Here is a 21,094-nt window from a genome sequence, read left to right on the forward strand (position 1 = left end):
AACACGTAAGAGCGGATAAGATAGAGCTCCATTTGCGAGTTGAGGCAAGGCCTGGCAAGCACAAAAGTAGTAAAAACTCAGGAACATAGGGAATGCGGTCAACGATGGGAGTTTGGAATCTAGTGTGGCCACGCCCACGCCACTCTGAACTTGGCAGCATATATCCATTCTAAACAAAACAACGGCTGGTTTGACCCTGCCGCCCCCAGGAACCATGAGTTTTGTTCCCCCTCTTTAATTTTTTCTTGTCTCCATACAATCCTTATTTTCGACACGCCACAGTTTAGTGTCAGGATGTCTGCCCGGTTTATGCTCAGTTCCTCTATCTAACTCCCTCTCAACTCTCAGCGTCCAACCAATTCTTTTCCTAATTTCAAAGAGCGTGTATGTGCCTGGTATAATTTTAGAATGAAAAGAAAATACTACTCTGTAATCAATAACGAATGGGGTGGTCCCCGAAAAAGGCAAGTGAGGGAGAAGTGGATGAGGAACAGCTCGGGAATGGAGCGGTGAAGCAGATAACTGTGCAACCCCGTCTGATAGTGATATGGACATACTCTACCTACTTGCTTCGGTCCCACTCCTCATGAAACACACCCCACCCCCGCCTTCATAATTTAATTCCATTTAATGCCCCCGTGTTTTTGGACAAGGTCCTCCCCGTGTCTGTGCCCAGATTTATTGGAACTTATTTAAATTTCTGAATTTTTAATTCATTTATAACTCTCTGCTTTAATCATATCTCTACATAACTAACTAGTCCTTGATTCGCCCAGTCCCTTGTCTTTTTTTTAACATAGTTATCCACCGCATCTCCAACTCATTTTGAGTCATCCTACTTGGCAAGAATTGGGTAAGAAAATTGCTTCCGCGTCATCAATGAAATGAGGACCTGAGAAGGCTTTTTTTGGGGGGGGGGGTGGAGGCGATAGAGAATATGACTGACGTGGGATGCATATGAGATTGAGGGCAGCTCGTACCCAAGTTCGTGAAAGTGGGCATTCAGTTCCTTTGGTATATAACTTGAGGAAAAGGAAACACGGATACTGGAAGGAGATGGTTTCTTTGGAAGCAAGACGGCGTCGATATTTGGCAACACCCAGCTAGAAATGGTTACTACTTGCAGAAGCTTTCCCAACAATCTGTAAATATGTTAAACGTTGTTTCTTACTCCATCCCGTTGCAGGAAAACCATACAGAATTTTTTAAAAAAAATCAAACAAAAATGCTCAGCCTCGAGTCTATCATGAAACCAGAAGGCACTGGAGAGCGATTGGGTAATGAAATAAACACGATAACTCGGCTGTTGATCGCCGCTCCGGTGCCCAGTCTCTTAGAATAGCGGCCTCTCATCATGATCCTGAGTCCTGACTACACAAGCCGCCGAAAACTGAAGGCCCCCACGGACTTTGATGCGAGACACTTCCAGCTTCATATGCATACCACATCCTCAACTTCGTTTCGTTGCTGATGTGGAAGCAATTTTCTTACCACATATCTAAAGAAGTGAAAACACGAAGGATTGAGTCAGTGTTAGAATTGCAAGTGAGTTCAAAATTGAAGAATTAAAAGGTTAATTTTTTCTAAATTTTTTTTCACTTTGTCATTTTCTTCAAAAACACGTTTAAGCACTTTTTTTCTTTTCCAAAAACTTACACCCAGGATGGTGTATCAAGTATGAAGCATGAACTCCTTATCACCCATCACCCTAAAAAGAAAAAAAGAAAAAAAAAAAACTGCAATGCAAATATACCTACGACCTTGAAATTCACGAAATCAATACAATAATCCCAATGGAGCTAATCCGCATCCCCTTGGGCCGCCGGATTTAATATATGCCCGCTTGATCACATTCCCCTTAAAACAGAGACTAGCAATGAATGTATGCCCACTTGATCATACACCCCTTAAAACAGAGACCCCCATTTATGCCCGTAAGTTATAAGCCATAACTATAGAAACTTGCGAGTTGCGAGCATCAGAAAGCGACCCGCCAGGGGAGGCTTCTGGTTCTATATGGATCATTCAAGTTCTGAAATGACGGCGCCAGGCTTATTTCTGCGTGCGCGTGCATACTATGTATACCAATCCAGCTATTATTCAAGACGCTGAAGCCATATACATGTATGCAGCAACGGCATTCTTTTACCCCAACCAGCATGGTGACGGTGAAATCGGTGACTCCATGTGCTTAAATCGTTTAAATTCCTCGCATGCTCCACTGAACTGGGTTCATATGAACAGTATCTTTTTATAAAACTGCATATCACAACAGATAAGAACCACAGATTTGAACCCAACTATTTGTATTAAAAGTCAGAAACTTTAACAAACATTTATATACATGTTAAGGATCGCAAGGATTAGAGCTTTCGCAGCATCCAAACTATGTCCGAAGCTTGGAATGTTAATAACCAGGACACGGTGCTAAACACGAATAAGTTTGGGGTGCACGACTTCCCCGACGACCCAAACTTTGATCAGTTCATCTTGATTCGGGGCGGGGAGAGCCAAGGCCCACTTCCTTCTACCTTCGATCCTATTCCTGATCTCTTCTTCAATTGCCGATTCCTTCCATGCCCCTGCGCTGCGCTGCAGACCCGTTTGTCTGCTCTAACACTTGCTTTGCTGTTAATGATCTAATCCCATACTCTCCACTCAGCTCCTTCTAGTGTTTTCATAGTAGCGTTCGGGCCAAGGCAGAAAGATCCGCAGATCATCGGGAAGACGATGACGATGGGGATGATTCTTCTGCAATCGGTGTTAATAATTCAAAACAGAGGTCGAAAGCTGATAGGTCCATCATTTTGATCTCTGAAAGGAGGAGGAGAGGACGAATGAAGCAAGCCCTGTGCACATTGCGTTCTTTGGTTCCCAACATAACTAATGTACGTGTCAAGTTAACCTTTTGAGCTTTAATTTTGGCGACAAAACTGTTTTCCGATTCAATGGTGGCAAGGTTTAATGCGATTGTATATATGCAGATGGACAAGGCAAGTATTCTGGGAGATGCAGCAACATATGTGCAGGAGCTGCAAGCACAAGCCAAGAAGCTGAGGGCTGAGGTTGAAGATCTTGAAGTATCCTACATACTAGCCTCATCACAAGACTACAATCAAGGATGAGATCAAAGCCCCACGAGGATACATGATGTTCAAGGCGCACGCAACCATTTATTATTCTGCAAGAAGATCCTGCAGGTTAATCTGTTTGCTTGGTATATTGAAGAATTAAGTTCATATATACTACCTCCGGTCCTTAATATAAACCCTATTTGACTTTTATTTTGGTTCTAAATATAAGACTCCAATCCACTTATCTCTCGTATTTATATTTTTTTTTCAAAGTAGCCCTTCTAACAATGATAGTTCTAGTCAATACACTTGATTCGCAAGGATATTTTAAGAAAGACAACACCTATTTAGGACAAATAACTAACTCAACTTACTTCTTTAATCTTCTCAAATTAGTCAACTCACTTATAATTATGACGGGAAGCAGTATTATATATTAGCGTGTGACAGCAGCATTTATGTGTAGATGGAGGTGATACAGGTGGAGGAAAGGGAGTTTTAAGTGAAAGTATTGACCAACAAAGGTGAAGGTGTGGCTTCCTCACTCTACAGGGCTCTCGAGTCTCTGTCAGGGCACAGTGTTCGCACTTCACAGCTGGCCACGCCTCGTGACTCATTTCAACTTTCGCTAACACTGAAAGTAAGCGAGCTCTGTCCTACTTCTATGTATGTATGTATTTAGATTTAGTTCGATTTGAAACCGGTTGTGATTGCAAATGGTTATGCTGCTCTGCTGTTTTGGGATATGTATATTATGTAAATAATAGCCATGTTCGTCTTGTAGTTTAAAGAGTAGAATAAGATGAAATTGATATTAGAACAATGTTTAAAATCTTAAAAAGAACAAGAATCAAATGGTTTTATAATGAGTTTACAAGAAATCCAACTTTTACACATTTGGATGAATTTTGGCCAGACCTAGGGCTCTTTCTAAGGTTAGATTTTGATACTTCTAATGAGTTTAAAATAAAAAAATTATGTGAGATAGAGATGAGAAAGCAAATTTGGAAACATTAGAATTGAAAATGAAATTTAATCTCTGAAAATTCTTTAACTTTCCTTTTATATTTTCAAAACTTCAGCTCATAAGAACTTAGTAGTTTGTTCATTTTAAGCTATTCCTTACATTTCTAGCCCAAAATTTTCAATGCTACATTTTAGATTTAATTTGATTCATGCTTTGTATTGATTAAGGAAAAAAATTAATGATGTTACAAGGCCGACCAAGGTTGTGAGCCAGTAACCAACCTGACGATCTGAAGCTGTGGATGACAGACGCTCTTCTCAACCAAGGATTCGGGTCCATGACATAATTTCTTCAGCTTGAGTGTTCGCTTCTGTTTTATTGTAATGTAAGCCTGTGATGAAACTATTATGAAGAGCTGTGTCACACATGTCCAGATTACAGAATAGATAACATCATGATTGAGAGAAAAAGAGGCGTGTCATCATGTGTGAGAATCCAGGATACAAATCCAAACCGTGTCACGAGCAAACCAGTCTATACGAGAACATGCAATTAATGTCTGTCACAAGCAGTATGATTTTACAGGACACATGCTTGGAAGGTTTTTTCTGCAGAAAAAATACCGTTCCCGAATCAACCACCCCCCCTTTTTTTTTTCAATTTTCGTGCATTAATCATCAAAGAGTAGACTAGATATACTTGGTGCTAATTAAATTGGTAATCGCGACACAGCTGCGTGTCATGTTTATTACTGGGCTAAGCCCAGCACCTCACGGATTTCACACTGGGGAGGGTTATTGTCCCTCTCCTCTTTGCCGGCTTCTTTGTGTTTCATGTTGTTGTCACGCATGCGTCCCCTCTTCAAAATTACTACCTTTGGTTTTAATATTATAAGAACTTATTTTATTTTATTTTGATCTTAAATATAAGATCTCAATTTATATTGTCTCTCATATTTTTTTCAAGATAATCTTTGTAATAATGATAGGTTTAACCAATATACTTTATTAGCAAAGATATTTTAGAGAAGACAATATTTATTTATTACAAATAATAAACTTAACTAAATTTTAATCTATTCAAATTAATTAATTAGCTCTTATAGTAAAGATCCGAAGTAATACTGTTTCAGATTAGTGCTGTTTACCGTTGTTGTAGCTTGAATTCGTGCTTCCATCGCCATTCATCCAAGCAAACTCAACAATTGATATCAGGTAATCTTAGCAACCATGTGATGGTCACCGGCACTGAATGGGCTTTTACATGCTTAGTAAATTTTAGATTTTTTTTTAAGAAGAGAATTTTTAAAAAAATGATAGAATATGAATAATATCTTTGACGACTTCAACTGAATGATCCGAAACTCATGGCATAAACTTGGCAGGTGGGACGTACTACAGCAAAGGCGTTATCGGCTTCAGGCGGTCAACTCGTGTCATCCATTACACACTTCGGACAGAGACTACATTTAACCTCAAATAAAAATACCCCCTCCCAAAAAAAAAAAAGAAAAGGACGCAGGCATGCGCACACGCACACACATGGGCCCATATATAGCAGGGAAGGTTTTAATTAGGCAGATGTATGCGCCGATTGAAGTTGTGGAGAGGGGAAGGCTTATGAGCCACACAATCTATTATCCTATTGCCCTCACTCTGACTTCTTCGTCGTGCAAACGCGCATGCATGGTTAATACACTACTACCCGTGTATCTGTGCGTACTTCACAATACAATCTTGTTTAATTTTAAGCTCCACTGAAATTTTCCCTCACTCATTAATTACCTTATCTGCTCTTTCAAGGGCTGTCCCATTATCAACATTATTGAACATTATATTATTCAACTCTTCACACTCTGCCTTCTCATATAATGTTGCATTCCCTTCTGTCTTTTCACTTAATTTTCATTCCTTATTATCAGGTCACCCCGAAAATTAAAAATCAATTTGGGGAGATAAATGTTCCCGTTCATACCCATACCATTTTATGATTGATATTATACTACTTTTGGTCTTTAATATAAAAACTAGTTGACTGATTTGAGTGAATTAAAGAAACTAGTTAAGTTAGTTATTTATAATAAATAGATATCGTGTTTCCTAAAATGTTTTTGCTAAGCAAATGTATTAGCCAGAACTATTATTAATGTAAGGACAACCTTGCGAAAAAATAGATAAAGATGTGACATAAAATGGGTTGAGGTCTTACATTTAGGATAAAAATAAAAATCAAAATCAAACAAGCTCTTATATTAAAAATTAAAAGTAGTATTGTCTTAGCTAATATAGCGAATTAATTTTATTGGGTCTGAGGTGAGTGCTTGAGCAAATTACGTAAGGCATGAGTTCATGTATGTGTGCGCGCGGCTCAAGTGGATTTTTAATAATACATGTGAAATTATAACGGTTTGAGCTATTTTGCGTCACTACTCACACACACACATGCTTCGTCCTTTGGAATGACTTGACATAAGATTGTGTGGCGAAGGTCAGGGTTGCTTCGCCGGCAACCAATGAAGAAGAAGGATATTAATGGAATAAAATTAAGAAATTAGTGGGCGCACCGTTTATTAGTTACGGGTTGTGAATGCGAGTGTGACTATATACGGTGGTTAGTTGCAAACAGAAGCGGCGGAGGGAGCATTATTCGGCTTTCTTGTTTATACTGCCTCCTATTCTAAATATAAGAGTTAGTTTACTGATTTAAATAGATTAAGAAAATAAATTAAATAAATTATTTGTAATAAATAGGTGTTGTCTTTTCTAAAAGATCACTGCTAATCAAGTTTATTAGCCAGAACTATTATTATTAGAAGGACTATCTTGAAAAAATAAATAAATATAAGAAAAAAATAGTTTAAGATCTTATACTTAGAATTAAAATAATAGTTAAATGTCGGAGCTAATATTTATGTTTGTGCGGCCTTCACCATGGCTTTCATCACCACATCACTAAGTAACCCACCCTCTCCTTCTCAACTATGCATCCCATCCAAAGCCGTTTTTGTTTCTGGTTTTTTCTAACCCTCCTAAGGGTACGGTTGACCTTTTCATTCAATTATATACATCTCCCACCATGCAGATCAGTAGTATTATATAACAACAACAAACCAACACGTCTGCCCACACCTCCTCTCCCTCTCTCTATGTATAATTTTCTGTTCTAATTACTTTCATGCATCAAGCAGTTGATCATGATGTAGATTTTATTAGCAGCAACGTTGCTCAATTCGATTAGGAAATAAAACTAGATGGATTTTTCTGGGGCATGTCATAATGTCATTGTCTCGGATCCCCTTTAATTAGCGTGGTCCGGTCGTTGATACTGAAGGGGAAAGCATTGGAAATATTCATTTGCAAATAATAATTGCCAACACCGAGAGGACCACACAAAATATTAGTAAATGAGCGCTTCAGCACTTCTGATTTTATCATTATCGTGTTAGATTTGAAGAGAATTGTCTGTTTCCATTATTACAGATATTTTTCTCAACACAATTTATATGATCTTTGAGATTTGTTTATAAATCATGTCCCACCAAAAAGGAGGAAAATTGTTATGAAATTCTAAGCAAGTAACGTAATTATTAAAAAGTTTTAATTACAACAAAGCGGTTTGTAATGAAAAATTTCAATATAATAAATGATAATTACTCACTTATTAGTAAGACTTATTGGTTTTTTTTTTTGAGATCTCATTCTAATTCTTAAAAAAAAAATCTGGTTATTACAAGTAGATGAGTGAAGTTTGTTACCTAAATTATATGTTGTAAAAATGAGTGGCGCTTTCCGTGAGTAGTTACAAAGTGGAGACGGAGTATTGAGTCCACAACTTGAGCGTTTTTACTGGTTACGTTCCTTATAATTTATACTATCTCCGTTCCTAATTATAAAACCAGTTGACTAATTTGATGAATTTAAAAAAAAAACAAGTTAGTTATTTGTCATAAATAGATGTCGTCTTTCCTAAAATATCCTTGTTAATCAAGTGTATTGGCTAGAATTACTATTGTTAGAAGGACTATCTTAGAAAAAAATATATAAATATTATAGACGAAATAGATTGGGGTTTTATATTAGAACTAAAATAAAAGTCAAATGAAATCCTATATTAGAACAAAATGTAGTATATATACTAGATAGATACCAATACCCAAGTTTATGTATCCCCCCAAAACAAAAAAAAAAAGGTGTATTCAATCATCCATAATATAACAGCAGAGCCCACTCGAGCTTTCAACGTCGTGTTCTCCAATATATATCACTATTTATGTCCACGTCAAAAATTAATGAATCCTATTAATCCGTTATTGTCATTATTTTCACTCTAGCTGTATATTTCTAATTTCCGTTGCGTCTGCATTAGCGTTGCTAGCACAAGAGTACTCTAGTCTCACCCTCCATGCATGTTGCAATTAAGTATACATAATAAGTTTGTCAATGGGGACCATATATATTATGTACAATTGTTGAGTGCGTGTGAATACGTAATGAAATGATTGCGGTGTAGCCTGAATCGTGAGGACCCATCCCAACAGGTGAGTGCAAAGAGGAAGGAATCTAGAGAAAGTACCATCTCTGGTTGTTGATATAAGAGCTAGTTTGACTTTTAATTTTGTCTTAAATACAAGAACTCAATTCACCTTGTGTTTCATATTTATCTATTTTTTTTAAGTAATCCTCATAGTAATTGTACGTGATAAAGATTCTATCAAATGGTACTTCTAGCTAATACACATGATTAGCAAGGGTATTTTAGGAAAGACAACATTTATTTATTATAAATAACGAATTTAGCAAAATTTTTTAATCTACTCAAATTAGTTAACTAGCTCTTACATTAAGAATCTGAGGTAGTATTATAGTTTCTGTGATCATGATTCTTGTTATGAATACAATATTACATATTTCAGGAAGCTGCCAAATTAAGGGTGTGTTTGGGTTACACCCCAAACCATGGTTTGGGGACCCAACCATGGTTTGGGGAATAATCTACCCAAACACCCCCTCCAAAAACCAAAACCATGGTTTTGGGTCAAAAACCATGGTTTTGACTCCAAAACCATGGTTTTGGAAAAAAAAAAGCAAAATTTTTTTGCTTTTTGAGAGAAAAAAGGGAGAGAGGGTGAGGGCCTATATGATATGTATCTTGTTATTTTTTTTATAAACAATTTTTATATAAATATATTTAATCTTATATGTTATAAATATATATACACATTATATTATTTATTAATTATATTATCATGTATATATATTATGTTTTAGTTTTTGGTAAAAAACATATTATAACAATTTTATTCATTCAAATTAAAAATATATCATAAAATCTATTTTTCTGTAATTATCATATTAACTTATGTCTTTTTTTTAGTAATTTGTATATATATAAAAGTGCTTCTGATAACAACTATCCAAACACTCTCACTTCTCAGAATCACTTTTTTACAAAATCTATTCTTCACAGAATCTATTTTCCCCAGAATCTATTCTCCAGAATCACTTTTCCAAACCACGGTTTGGTTTCATCCAAACACACATTAGAAAAGGGAAATGGGGAAATGGATGGACCAGTAGTTTTGGATTTTAATAAAGTAATAAAATAATGGGAGGAAGTATCCAATCCTGGGGGTATTACGTGACTCATACAACACATACAGCTTACCACATTCAATTTGCTACGCCAACAGTCTCCCGCCCTCCCTTTCTCCCCAGGTCCTTTTCTTTTCTTTTCTCTTTTTTTTTGGTGCTCATCCCAAATAACATCGGAATACTCATTCTTGCAGTGACATCTAGATAGGAAACATATCTTAAAAGAATAACGATCAGAAAATTATTCTTATTTCAAATTTTAGACAAAAAAAAGCTATTAAGAATGTAAAATTAATGAAATATTAAATATCAATCATTCAATTTTATTCTCAATCCATCACCCAACTCACAAGTACTGCTTTCCTTTTTTCCCCCTCACCCGTCCGTATATTTTTCTTACTTCTCCGCAGTACATTGAACCACCCTCTTTCCTGGGTTCGTCGGATGAATAATTAATTGGTACGCGTACATTTCAAAATAAATCGGCTCATATCCCGAATCCGATATGTAGTACTCCTCCGGTCCTAATCTTATTTATTATAAATAATCAACTTAACTTGCTTCCTTAATCTCCTCAAATAAGTCAATTGGGTCTTATAATTAGGACCGGAGGAGTATATTAATGAATTTCTTCAGCGTGGACACAAAATTGGGTCAACGCGTGGCACACGAAACACATAGCGCAATACTTTAGATCCAAGCTTAACCAAAAGAAGATCCTGCCACCAAATGTGAGATATCGTGCTGGAGGGAAGAAGAAGAATGGGTCTTCATATCATCGCACTAGCTAAAAGCCTAAAAGACCGGCTAGCTAGCTAGTTATTAGCGACACCCCCAATGTTCCTATTGTCCACTAATTTATAAGGAATCGACATATACATATTTATGATCAATAATAATAGTAATAATAATTAGGCACTCATGACTTATATAATTGCGGGGATGTGAAGTTATTAGAGAAGTAGAGGTGTTGGTGGATCTACCAATGGGTGGGAAATTTTCTTTCAGGTTGGTGCATGTAGATCTTTTCAGGTTCTGTGGAGGGTTATATACAGATTAAGGGGGTAACTCAATGGCTCACCTACTAGTGGACCATATCTTAATGGAGACGCTCCATTTGGTCAATGATTTTGGATACGCTTTTCATCACTAACTAACATTTTAATAGTGTCATCGAGGCAACTCCCATCCAAGAGAATCCCCGAAAAAAAGTCTAATCTTACCAGTTACCAGTAATGTCACAACAACATATACAAGCCATCCATCTTAACTACCATTTTTCTTGCGGTTTGGTTTTAATCAAGTTGGGATTAGATCTACGTATGTACACATATTAATTAACCATTGACATCATGTGATCTGTTCCCTTCCGTCAAATAAATGCTAGTTTGTTAGTTCGGAGTGTTGGGTGGGTGAGTTTTAGAACTATCATGTTCCAAAGATGAGCACTGTGTGTGTGTGTGAGTGTGTGTGTGTCAATGGACCCATATCGTCTAGAATTCGAATACATATTATTTATATGCGCATCACATTAATTCATTAATTCCTCCCGTTCACATTATTCAGAGATCATCAAACAATAATTACGGTGACAGATGCAACCTCCTCAACCTATCGTGCTTTGAAAATTAAGAAGCAATATATATGAGAGGAACTAAGGAGTACTCCCAAGTAGGATAGTGTAAAATATAATTTTGGAATATAATCGCTTATCATCGATCATATGGAATTAATAAGATGTGAGAGAGAGAGAGAGTGTGTGTGTGTGAGTGAGTGATTGGTTGGTGAGAGAAGAGGGACATGCTTTTAACGTGGAGGGCCACTATGGTTTGCAATGGGACGTGCAAATTGTACACAATTAGCTTCATTGACCTAATAATAATAATAACTTCATCCCAAACCTAAACCCCAAACAACAGCGTGTGAAGTCGATTACTCTCAACGTAACGTTAACAGCACCAAACCCCCCTCTTTAACTTTCACTTCCAATTCCATCTCTCACTCTCTTCTTCATCTGCTTGTAGTGTTTGGATGGAATTAAAATTATGGTTTTAAAAGTGCTTTTATAGCATACGAAGTAAATATGTGAAAGAGTTTATCTCGATTTACAGAAAAGTACTTTTTAGAAGCACTTCTAGTGCTATCCAAACACTCCGATAGCACCCACTATATGTGCTCACACTAATCAACTAATTAATCACATCTTCTATTTCTTCGTCTCCCTAGCCAGCTAATTTTAACCTAATTTCGTTCCCTTCCATCATGCATGCTCAACTCATCTCAACCCGCTGCTTGTTTCGTCACTGACACGACCACCAAAATGATGAATTACTTATTCCTTCGTAAACGCTTCAATTGCTAATCAGTGATTCAGTTCAAGCAATATTTTTCAATCCCAACAAATCATCAATCACTTATATTATATTATGCCTACCCACCTTACGATTATCGCCTCTAATTGCAACCCCCCCCCCCCCCCAAATCTTTAAATATTTCTTTCTTTCAGTGATCCTTATTTACTACTTTCATTTTAATATGTCATCCTGTCTAAATCACCTTAAAACTGAATTGAGTAGAAACTGTGTATCACGCACCCTTCTCTCCCAAAAAAAAGAAAATGTCTTTCTTGCCCCTCCTAGCCAATTAAGCGTCTATACTATTTTGCCAACTAATTCATTTTAAATTATAAATAAAAATAGGTAGAAATACCTAATGTGTCACATAATGATAGATAACAACGTTATGGATATTATAAATACCTATGCCAATATGATACGTAACATAACATTCATTTTAAAAAATTATAGAATTTCAGCGTGCAGATAATTAAGCTTTACACAATGCCCATAATCTAGCCATATTAATGTGCATTATATAAAACTTAAAATAAATTATACTAGTACTATTCAAAAATTAAAAAATAATATTTTCGGCAAAAAGGTCAAAAAATAAATTACTTAAACTTATGTACAACTCGGCTCAAATACGCAGAAAATTCTGGTTAAATATATGGAACGAGTAAAGACAACATCACATGGGAAAAAAAGTGCGGCGAGAAACGAAGCGTGGAGTGAAAGCGCGTGAGGAAAGAAGGTAGGCGGGTTCTGTTTTTTTATTTGGTGAGGACACAGTGACATCCATACAAGTTTGGAAACGCAAGGAAGATTTGGGGTGGCAGGCTGTTTCAGAGTTAGTACCTGTTTGGAAAGAGAACAGCGACGCCTCCTTTCATCTATAACAAACCCATTAACCCACTCCGTCCCAATTCACTCTCTCCCATGTATCTCTCTCTATATAAATATATGTGAACCCCTCACTCTCTCTTTAAACCATCCTCTTCTGGTATTCCCTCTTTCTCAAAGTACTCCTCTGGCCCCAGAAATGGACATGGATGCCGCAGAGCAGCTTGTGGGGTCGTCCACCTCTCTTAGCGTCGCCAAAGGCAAACGCACCAAACGCCACAGGCCCTTGTCCGCCGCTCTTGCCCACTCCACCTCCTCCTCTGCTTCTGCCGATGATTATACTTCCTTTAATTCCTCCGCCTCCACCACTTTTGACGGCGCCGAAGATGATGACGCAAGACATGGCTAATTGTTTGATTCTCTTGGCTCAGAGCGGTGATGCTCCTCATAAGGAGCATCCCGCCACCAAGAACATCAGTGGCTTCTACGTCTACGAGTGCAAAACTTGTAGCAAATCCTTCCCTTCCTTCCAAGCCTTGGGTGGACACAGAGCAAGCCACAAGAAACCTAAGGTTGAGCCCCCGCAACCACTCACCGCCCAAGTCATGAGTTTTGAGTCTGAAGAAGGAGGGGAAGATCAGTTCAAAAGCACTCTCAGATTTCTCTTCAATTAGCGCCCAACAAGGCTTTCCACAGCAACAAGGCAAAGATTCATGAGTGTTCCATATGTGGGTCGGAGTTTACGTCTGGGCAAGCACTGGGCGGCCATATGAGGAGGCACAGAGCATCGGCCAACACCGCCGCCGTGGAAGTGAAGCCCAGGAGCGTCCTCGAATTAGATCTTAATTTGCCGGCGCCGGAGGACGATCTGCGGGATTCCAAGTTTCAGTTTTCACCCGCGCCGAAATCTCTGGTGCCGTCGGCTCCGGCTCTGGTGGACTGTCATTATTGAAAATGAGAGAAGGAAGTTTTCTTTTTTTTTTTTTTTTTATAAAAAAACTGGGAAGATGCGGGGGGCGAATGATCAATGTGAATTATGAAATAGAGCGTTTGTTTTAAATTCAGAATCATCAGTTAGCATGGATAATTATGGATTCTTTGGACGATTCATTCAGTTTATATTTAATAGATGACACAGTGTGTTGTTGGAGTTAGAATACTTTGAGTAAGTAAGTTGGCCAGAGCTGTTGTTGGGTTGCCTTTGATTCACGAAAAGGGAGTGATGGGCGTCTTTTTTCTTTTTTACGGTGTCCTCACAGAGTTGCAATATTCTTCATTCGTAAACATTTTTTATCGACAAGAAAGAGAGAAATATATTTAAAGAAAAACAGGGAGAATAATAAGGAAGGAAGCAGGGGAAAAGAGAGAGAGAGAGAAGGCACGACATAGCCAGGGCATGGCGCATCCACAGCCACAGCCACAGCCAAAAGTGGTGGATTAGGTTCCCTTTGTGTGCTCTTCATTTGATTTAATATGTGAAATAATGCAAACAGATCTCTTTCTCTCACCCTCAGTCCCTCTCACTCACACACACTCTGTTTCATTCAATGGCAAGAAAGAATAAAAAGCACAAGCAAACTGCATTCATAAATGCCAGACCCCCCTTCCCACCTCTCTCTGTTTTTTTTCTTTTAGCTCATTATTCTATGGGTGGCTAACTACGTGCTGCTCAGCGGATAATATGAAGATGAAAGTGAGAGGTGAAATGGAAATAGATGTGGGGGGGGGGGGGGGTTCGGGGGTACAATTGTAAAATGGGAGGTACAGAGATAGGAGGATGAAGTGGTGGTGAGTGAGAGTGTAAAAAGGTAGAAGTTAGTTAAGTGCACGTTATGGAGAGTGGGTGGCAAGCGAAGCATGTGGACACATAGCCATTGCGTGAGCTGCAGGATTTTGCAAAAAAACAATCACTCACTTCACTTCCTTGCTTACACATTACTCCTTCGCATTACCACCCACCATGTACTTTTTGGGAGAGCTTCCCTTCTTCTCATGTAACCGCCCTTTTACTCCTCGTCTCGCTGTTGTAATTTGTTATCCTAATTGTTAGATTTTTGGGTTTGGATCCGCCCTTGATGAGCCGGATTATTTGACCCGGTATAAAGAGAATATATCAGTCAAATATCCAAGCGATATCATGATATGTTTGACTTGGTCAAACATTCTGAATCATATCCAATCGGTTACGATATAAATCTAATTAATTTATATTAAATTAATTAATTTATATTGTATAGATTAAATAATATTAAGTATATATATTTAGAATTAATTAAGATTGATTCTGGATTTGAATTCAAAATATCATGATATTATGAGATAAGGATATATTATATCTTATCTCAGATTTATCTGATGGGCTCAGTGGATATTTTTATGCTACCCAAAATATCCCTGACAAAAGCTATAAATAGAGGCTTCCCCCCATCAGTTCAAATCACTCCAGTAGTAGAGCTTTCCTACTATCTCTCTCTCTCTTAATTTTCTTTCTTGCAAAAGTGGTGCTCTGCTGTGCACTTAAAAGCTCAGACTTTTATAGTCTAGCTTAAGCGTGAGCTAAGGAGATCTGATCGACCCGACCCGAGATCCGACCCGGTATGTTTTCGATCCATTCTCATATTTATCTTACACTAATTATCCTCAAACCCAACTTACCCCCAACAACCTAAGGACCCCCCATTTTTGTGGGATAAGGAAGAGCAAGTCATGCAAGTGTGGTGTGTGACGTGTTTTCCAAACTGGACAGCTGTCGTGTGTGGAAGAGCGACAGGTGGGTGTGAGCATTAATTAATAAATAAGGCTAACAACTCAGGGAGGGAGGGAGAGAGGGAAAGAAAGAAAGAATATAGTGAATGTGGGGAGTCCGATGTGGGGGGGTGATTGGTGAAAGGGACGAGACAGATGGCTCGTATATGTGCACGAGACATGGATGAGTTGGCTCCAAGTGGGCCCAGTGTCTTGTTCGGAAGCCCAATCACGAGCAGGCATTCGCCGGCTTTTCTACTTCCAACGCATCCCTTTCATTTTCCATTTCCTCCTTCGCTGCCTTTATCCCCTTCATTTAACGTTGTTCGGTTCCTAGCTGGTTGGGCTAATGAAAATAATTTACGTGCTGGACTTCACTTCTAGCCTTCTTTAACCTTTTCTTTTTTTAACAAAATAAAAAGACAGTGGTTCTTATTTTTCATTCGCTCCGGTCCGGTATATCCTCCCTAAAATCTACTCGCACGTGGACCCCTAATTTCTCACATGCACATCAATAACAACGAGAGGCACGTTAATGCGGATATTTCAAATTTCTGAATCAATTTATTTTAAGTGTACAAGATAAATATATGAAAATGAAAAATGGGCTAGATAAGCAAGCTCAATTTAATGAAAAGGTCAGAATAAGAACAGAAAGGAGTTTGTATCGAGTTAGTGAGTTGGGCCCAATTCCAATCCCACGCCAGGCCCAAGTATGTGTTGGCTCTGAGGTTTCGCTAAGACCAACGATGATGATTTAGATGCTGACTGGCTGAAGAACCAATGAAAGTGAAAATGAAAAACCAAGGGAAAGGGGAGAAAAAAGAAAAGAAAAAGCAAATCAACATAACTTATTGCCCAGGGTTATTCGAGATCTTGAGCAGCTAATGGGGTTTGAATCGAGTTGATTTCTGCCTTAACGTGTCTTGGTTGACGTGAAATTAGTAATTGAAGAAAATCAGTGAATAAAATTATATTTTCAAACAGCGATCCAGGCGCGGGGGCTGGGGACAACTGGACAAGTAGCAGTGACCGAGGGTTGAGGGCCGCTAAAAACTCCTGTGCAGATGCTCATTTCCTTGGTTGATCTCTGGATTAAAAAGGAACAATCCTTGTGGAACTAAAGAAGACAAAGCAGGGCATCCGGTTGCTGTGGTGTAGTGGTTATCACGTCAGTCTTACACACTGAAGGTCCCCAGTTCGATCCTGGGCAGCAACATTTCCGTTCGTTTTTTGTTATGAACCTGAAATGTTGCATTAAAAGACCAAAAATGTTTGAGGCCATTTTGCATTAAAACGCTAGGACAACCTTTTTTTTTGGCCAGAATATGGCAGCTTAATTTTTAATAATATAGATCTGTGACTTGCCATGAACCAAAATATATAATTGTCTGTAAAATAAAAATTGAGTTATATTTAAAAGAATAAAATGCTGAACATTTAGATGGCTCCTAGCAAAACCGGCTCTAAAAAGGTTATTTATCTTTGATTAACATATCAATATGCATTAGTGTTGTATTCAAGAGAATATTGACTTCAGAGAAGTTTGATAAAATAATATTAAATTTTACTTTTTATTAATTTGAAAGACTTTAAAACAAAGTTAATTTTAAAACAGAGGGAGTATACTATAAATTATAGAGAAAACCATAAAATTAATAAATCATAACTATTAAATCATTGACTTCATTTAAAGACGGGCTCAATAATCATTCAAATTTATTTCAACTTCTGCGTTTTTTGCAAACATTTCCGGATCCCGCCTTCATCCTTCCCGCCAAGCAGAACAAAAGATTCACAAAAAATGACGAATGATTCCAATCCGTCCGCTATGGAAATCAAAGATCTAACCCTCCACGTCACCGATCCGAACTTATCCCACCAACGAATCAAATCTCTTGGCCATCTCCCATATATACGCGTGAACATTCCACTCCTTTCACCAAACAGCGTTCCGTTTCTCGGATTGATCATCGTTGTTGTTGAAAATCAACTTTCTGACAATGGCAAAGGCAGAGAAAAAGCCGGCAGAGAAGAAGCCTGCGGAGGAGAAGAAGACCGCTGACAAGTCTCCGGCGGCTGCGGAGAAGAAACCCAGGGCGGAGAAGAAGATAGCTAAAGAAGGTGGTGCTGATAAGAAAAAGAAGAGGTCGAAGAAGAGCGTGGAGACTTACAAGATTTACATCTTCAAGGTGTTGAAGCAGGTTCACCCGGACATAGGAATTTCCAGCAAGGCCATGGGAATAATGAACAGCTTCATCAACGACATATTTGAGAAGTTAGCTCAAGAGTCTTCGCGCCTAGCGCGCTACAACAAGAAGCCGACCATCACTTCCAGGGAGATCCAGACCGCAGTGAGACTGGTTCTTCCCGGAGAGCTGGCGAAGCATGCTGTTTCTGAGGGTACCAAGGCTGTTACCAAATTCACAAGTTCTTAGGATTTTCTCTGTTATGTATTTTCTCTTGTTAGGGGTTGTTTAGGTATTAGATGTACGAATCCAATGTTTCACTACACTTGTAAACTGTGGACATGTTAGGCCAAGTAATTTCTTTCTCCTTGATGCAAATGAAGCTCTAAGTTGTTAGTTCCCTTATTTTCAATATTTTCTGTTCTTATTCTCGGCCTTTTTCCCTTTCGGAGCAACGGGGCGATCAATTTCGACGCGCAAATGTCGAGTATTTGACTAATGGCCTGTTAGTTTTGGTTCCAGACTTCAAATTTTGCAGTTGTATGTAGTTCAAGTACTGATCCTTGTTGAGGAATCATATGCCACAATCATCAACAGAAGGGACCATGGACTTATATTGCGTTTAAGTGAAAGCTGAGGTTGAGCCAATCGTGTTTAATGAGCGCATTCGCATAGACCTATCAGATCACTCTGGCCTTTAATGGCTTATGATTGTCTCTTATCATTGAAACTGGAACTAGTAAATTCAATAAATGAAATGAACAAAATTGCTAGAAGCATACTGCATTCGCCTTCATAGGAGGCTTAGCCCCTAAGGTGGGAGGCAGAGTATTCTTCATTCCTTATTTAAAACGTAACGAGCTTTAACTAGAACATCTGTTCGCTCATAATTTTATTCTTCCCGGAGGGGATTCAATTCCTTAAAAAGATCGCGGTGGCTCAGCTCCAGTATAAACTCGACAAACGGTGGCTAAAAGGAAAACTAAATATGAGAAAACAAAATCAGAATCACGTTACCTTAAGTCTTATACCCGTATATTTTGCAAAATCCTCCTCCTGGGTGCTATTCTTGGCTGCAGGCGGATCTGATGTAGTTGTTCTAGTTTGCTCTCTTTCTCTGTAATTTTAAAGTTATGATCTTGCCATCTTTAAAAAAAAAAAAGAAGGGATCACGTTGCCTAATGAACAGCAAAATGTTTATAACAAGTAACTATGAAGTATGAAACTATTGAACACACTAGATTAGTACACCAAGTGTATACACATAACATGTCTCAGAAAACTCGTGTCTTTAGAACACAGCTCGAATGATAATGGAAACCCATCTCAGCTATTACAAAGAGGTCCACCGTTGTGCTAGGTTTTACAACATGTGTTCGAGCAGACTCCAAAATACAGATAATTTTGAGATCTGCTTTCAGATATTGCCTGAAGGCTAATCACTTGGCAAGCATGTTTTGCTGAGCCTGGTTTTCCAGCTGCTGTTGATAGTTCAGCGGCCTCCTGAAAAGCATTATGTGAGGCTCAGGACGATGAATCGCATAATGAACCCAACCGCGGCTCTGCTGAACTCCAATTGCCCGCCACTCATTCTGTTCCAGAAAACAAATATAACGTTTGAAGTTTCACAAAATGTGCAAGCTAGTTGATGGAAACCAGTTAAAAAGAATAGTAGCAGAAATGAGAAAATATGATCCAGCATACAACAGAACCCAATAACACGTTCTGACGTATGCTTGAATAGTCAAGGTTAAAAATAAATAAATAAATAAATAAAACAGAATCACAGGATATATCGCCTGATATCTGCAGTACATGTTAACTAATACAAAGTTACATTAGAGAAGATTATATGAATAGCCCAAGAGACATCAATTTATTAAATTATATAAATCATCAAAACGCATTATTTCCTTTATCATAAAAATAAATAGCCTAGGTCTGTCACTGTCCTCATCAATCCATCCCAATAACCCTAAATCTTTACAGGATAAAAAGCTAAACTAAGTCCTTTGCATTTGTATATTTACAGATTCAAAGAAGGAAAAGAAAGTGGGGAACCAAAGAAAGTTGCACAAGAATGCATAATACATAGGATCCACATCAAACCATTTTCCTCATCATCTCTTTACTCTCTACATCTTACGGAATACACTAAGTATATTCACTCAGGATCTCTAGATCGACGAAAAGCCTGCCAATCATCAGTTTTGAAAGCTGACGCAAGATCTTAATCAATCTTCAGCGTGAATAATGGCTCACGTATTAAGACTTGAGCATTTATCTGACCTCAACACAAGAAGATTTTGTTGTCTTTAGATTCTTTAAAATTGTCAATCAAAGTTGAGTTGCGAGAACTTATCAATCTAGACTACGCAATGCTGGCTGTGAACTGAGCGATACGGAATATGCAATAACTATATCAAGGCAAATCATAAAACAAGCATATCAATGAGAGAACACTAATCACATACTTCAGAAAGAAGACGATTCTTGGGAAGAAGTTTAGCGACTTCGGGAGGTAGAACCACATGCCTGAACAATCCATTGTGACGAGTCACGACGGTGAAATTTACAGCTGATCATGATAAGTAAATGAAAATGGACGAAGAAATTATTTAAATGTGGTTACCTATACTCATAAGTATCATCGAAATACTTCTCAGAGTATTGGATCTGACCCATTTCTCACTCTAGGGTTTGTCAATTCGTACTTTAACCCTGCGCAGATAGAAAACTTTGAGAGGGAAAATTCTCCGAGATGAGATTCTTGGAAAAACTGATATTGATGCGAAAGAAAATGGACTGTGACTAACTACCAGAAGGAGAGAAACGGAGAACGCGGCGAGAGGAAAGGAGGGGTCAAGAGTTGGGGCTTTCGGCACTACTTGAGTAGAGAACCGTAGTCGGAAATGGGAAGCATGTGGACCGGTTAAGAAGAAAAAGGGGAAGACCGAGAAGATAGTGTTAGAGGGGTCAGGTGGTCAATTCGCAAGGAAAAAAATACTTCTGTTATTAATATAAAATTTTATTTGATTTTTATTTTAATTCTAAATATAAGATATCAATCAATTTTATCTCCAATATTAATTTATTTATTTTTAAGATAGTCTTTCTAATAATGGTAGTGCTAACGAATAAATTTGATTGGTAAGAATATTTTAGGAAAAACAACACCTATTTATTACAAATAACTAACTACTACCTCCGGTCCTTATTATAAGACCCCGTTTGACTTTTTGTTTGGTCCTAATTATAAGACCCCAATCCATTTTGTCTCTCATATTTATGCATTTTTTTCCAAGATAATCCTTCTAATAATGATAGTTCTAGTCAATACACTTAA

At 37.9% G+C, this 21,094-nt stretch overlaps 3 protein-coding genes, 1 non-coding gene and 1 pseudogene across 5 annotated transcripts; 4 read left to right on the forward strand and 1 right to left on the reverse strand.

Moving 5' to 3' along the window:
- Positions 1 to 2,388: 2,388 nt before the first annotated feature.
- Positions 2,389 to 4,500, forward strand: LOC114762743 (transcription factor FER-LIKE IRON DEFICIENCY-INDUCED TRANSCRIPTION FACTOR-like; annotated as a pseudogene).
- Positions 4,501 to 12,816: 8,316 nt separating this feature from the next.
- Positions 12,817 to 13,971, forward strand: LOC114762759 (zinc finger protein ZAT5). Its single transcript, XM_028952330.1, is given in 3 exon segments — positions 12,817 to 13,199; positions 13,201 to 13,468; positions 13,471 to 13,971. Coding segments are annotated over 3 exon segments (750 nt in total). The 5' UTR covers positions 12,817 to 13,013; the 3' UTR covers positions 13,767 to 13,971.
- A 2,734-nt stretch (positions 13,972 to 16,705) lies between these two features.
- TRNAV-UAC (transfer RNA valine (anticodon UAC)) lies at positions 16,706 to 16,778 on the forward strand. The gene has a single exon. It is a non-coding gene; the product is annotated as a tRNA-Val (tRNA).
- A 731-nt stretch (positions 16,779 to 17,509) lies between these two features.
- LOC114762758 (probable histone H2B.3) lies at positions 17,510 to 18,160 on the forward strand. Its single transcript, XM_028952329.1, has one exon. It carries the CDS (start codon positions 17,563 to 17,565, stop codon positions 17,995 to 17,997), a length of 435 nt encoding a protein of 144 aa, XP_028808162.1. The 5' UTR covers positions 17,510 to 17,562; the 3' UTR covers positions 17,998 to 18,160.
- A 740-nt stretch (positions 18,161 to 18,900) lies between these two features.
- Positions 18,901 to 20,671, reverse strand: LOC114762760 (cyclin-dependent kinases regulatory subunit 1). Of its 2 annotated transcripts, none has more exons than XM_028952331.1 (4): positions 20,568 to 20,671; positions 20,381 to 20,469; positions 20,223 to 20,283; positions 18,901 to 19,340 (listed from the first exon to the last, which is right to left on the reverse strand). In XM_028952331.1, exons 2-4 carry the CDS (start codon positions 20,431 to 20,433, stop codon positions 19,188 to 19,190), a joined length of 267 nt encoding a protein of 88 aa, XP_028808164.1. In that variant the 5' UTR covers positions 20,434 to 20,469; positions 20,568 to 20,671; the 3' UTR covers positions 18,901 to 19,187. The 2 variants fall into 2 exon arrangements, with proteins under 2 accessions (XP_028808164.1, XP_028808166.1); XM_028952333.1 differs by having other exon boundaries at positions 20,381 to 20,485; positions 20,568 to 20,659.
- Between the last annotated feature and the right edge of the window lie 423 nt (positions 20,672 to 21,094).

This window comes from Neltuma alba, unplaced genomic scaffold (genome assembly GCF_004799145.2).
Source record: "Neltuma alba isolate B1F8T4 unplaced genomic scaffold, ASM479914v2 tig00011241_pilon, whole genome shotgun sequence".
NCBI lineage: Eukaryota > Viridiplantae > Streptophyta > Magnoliopsida > Fabales > Fabaceae > Neltuma > Neltuma alba.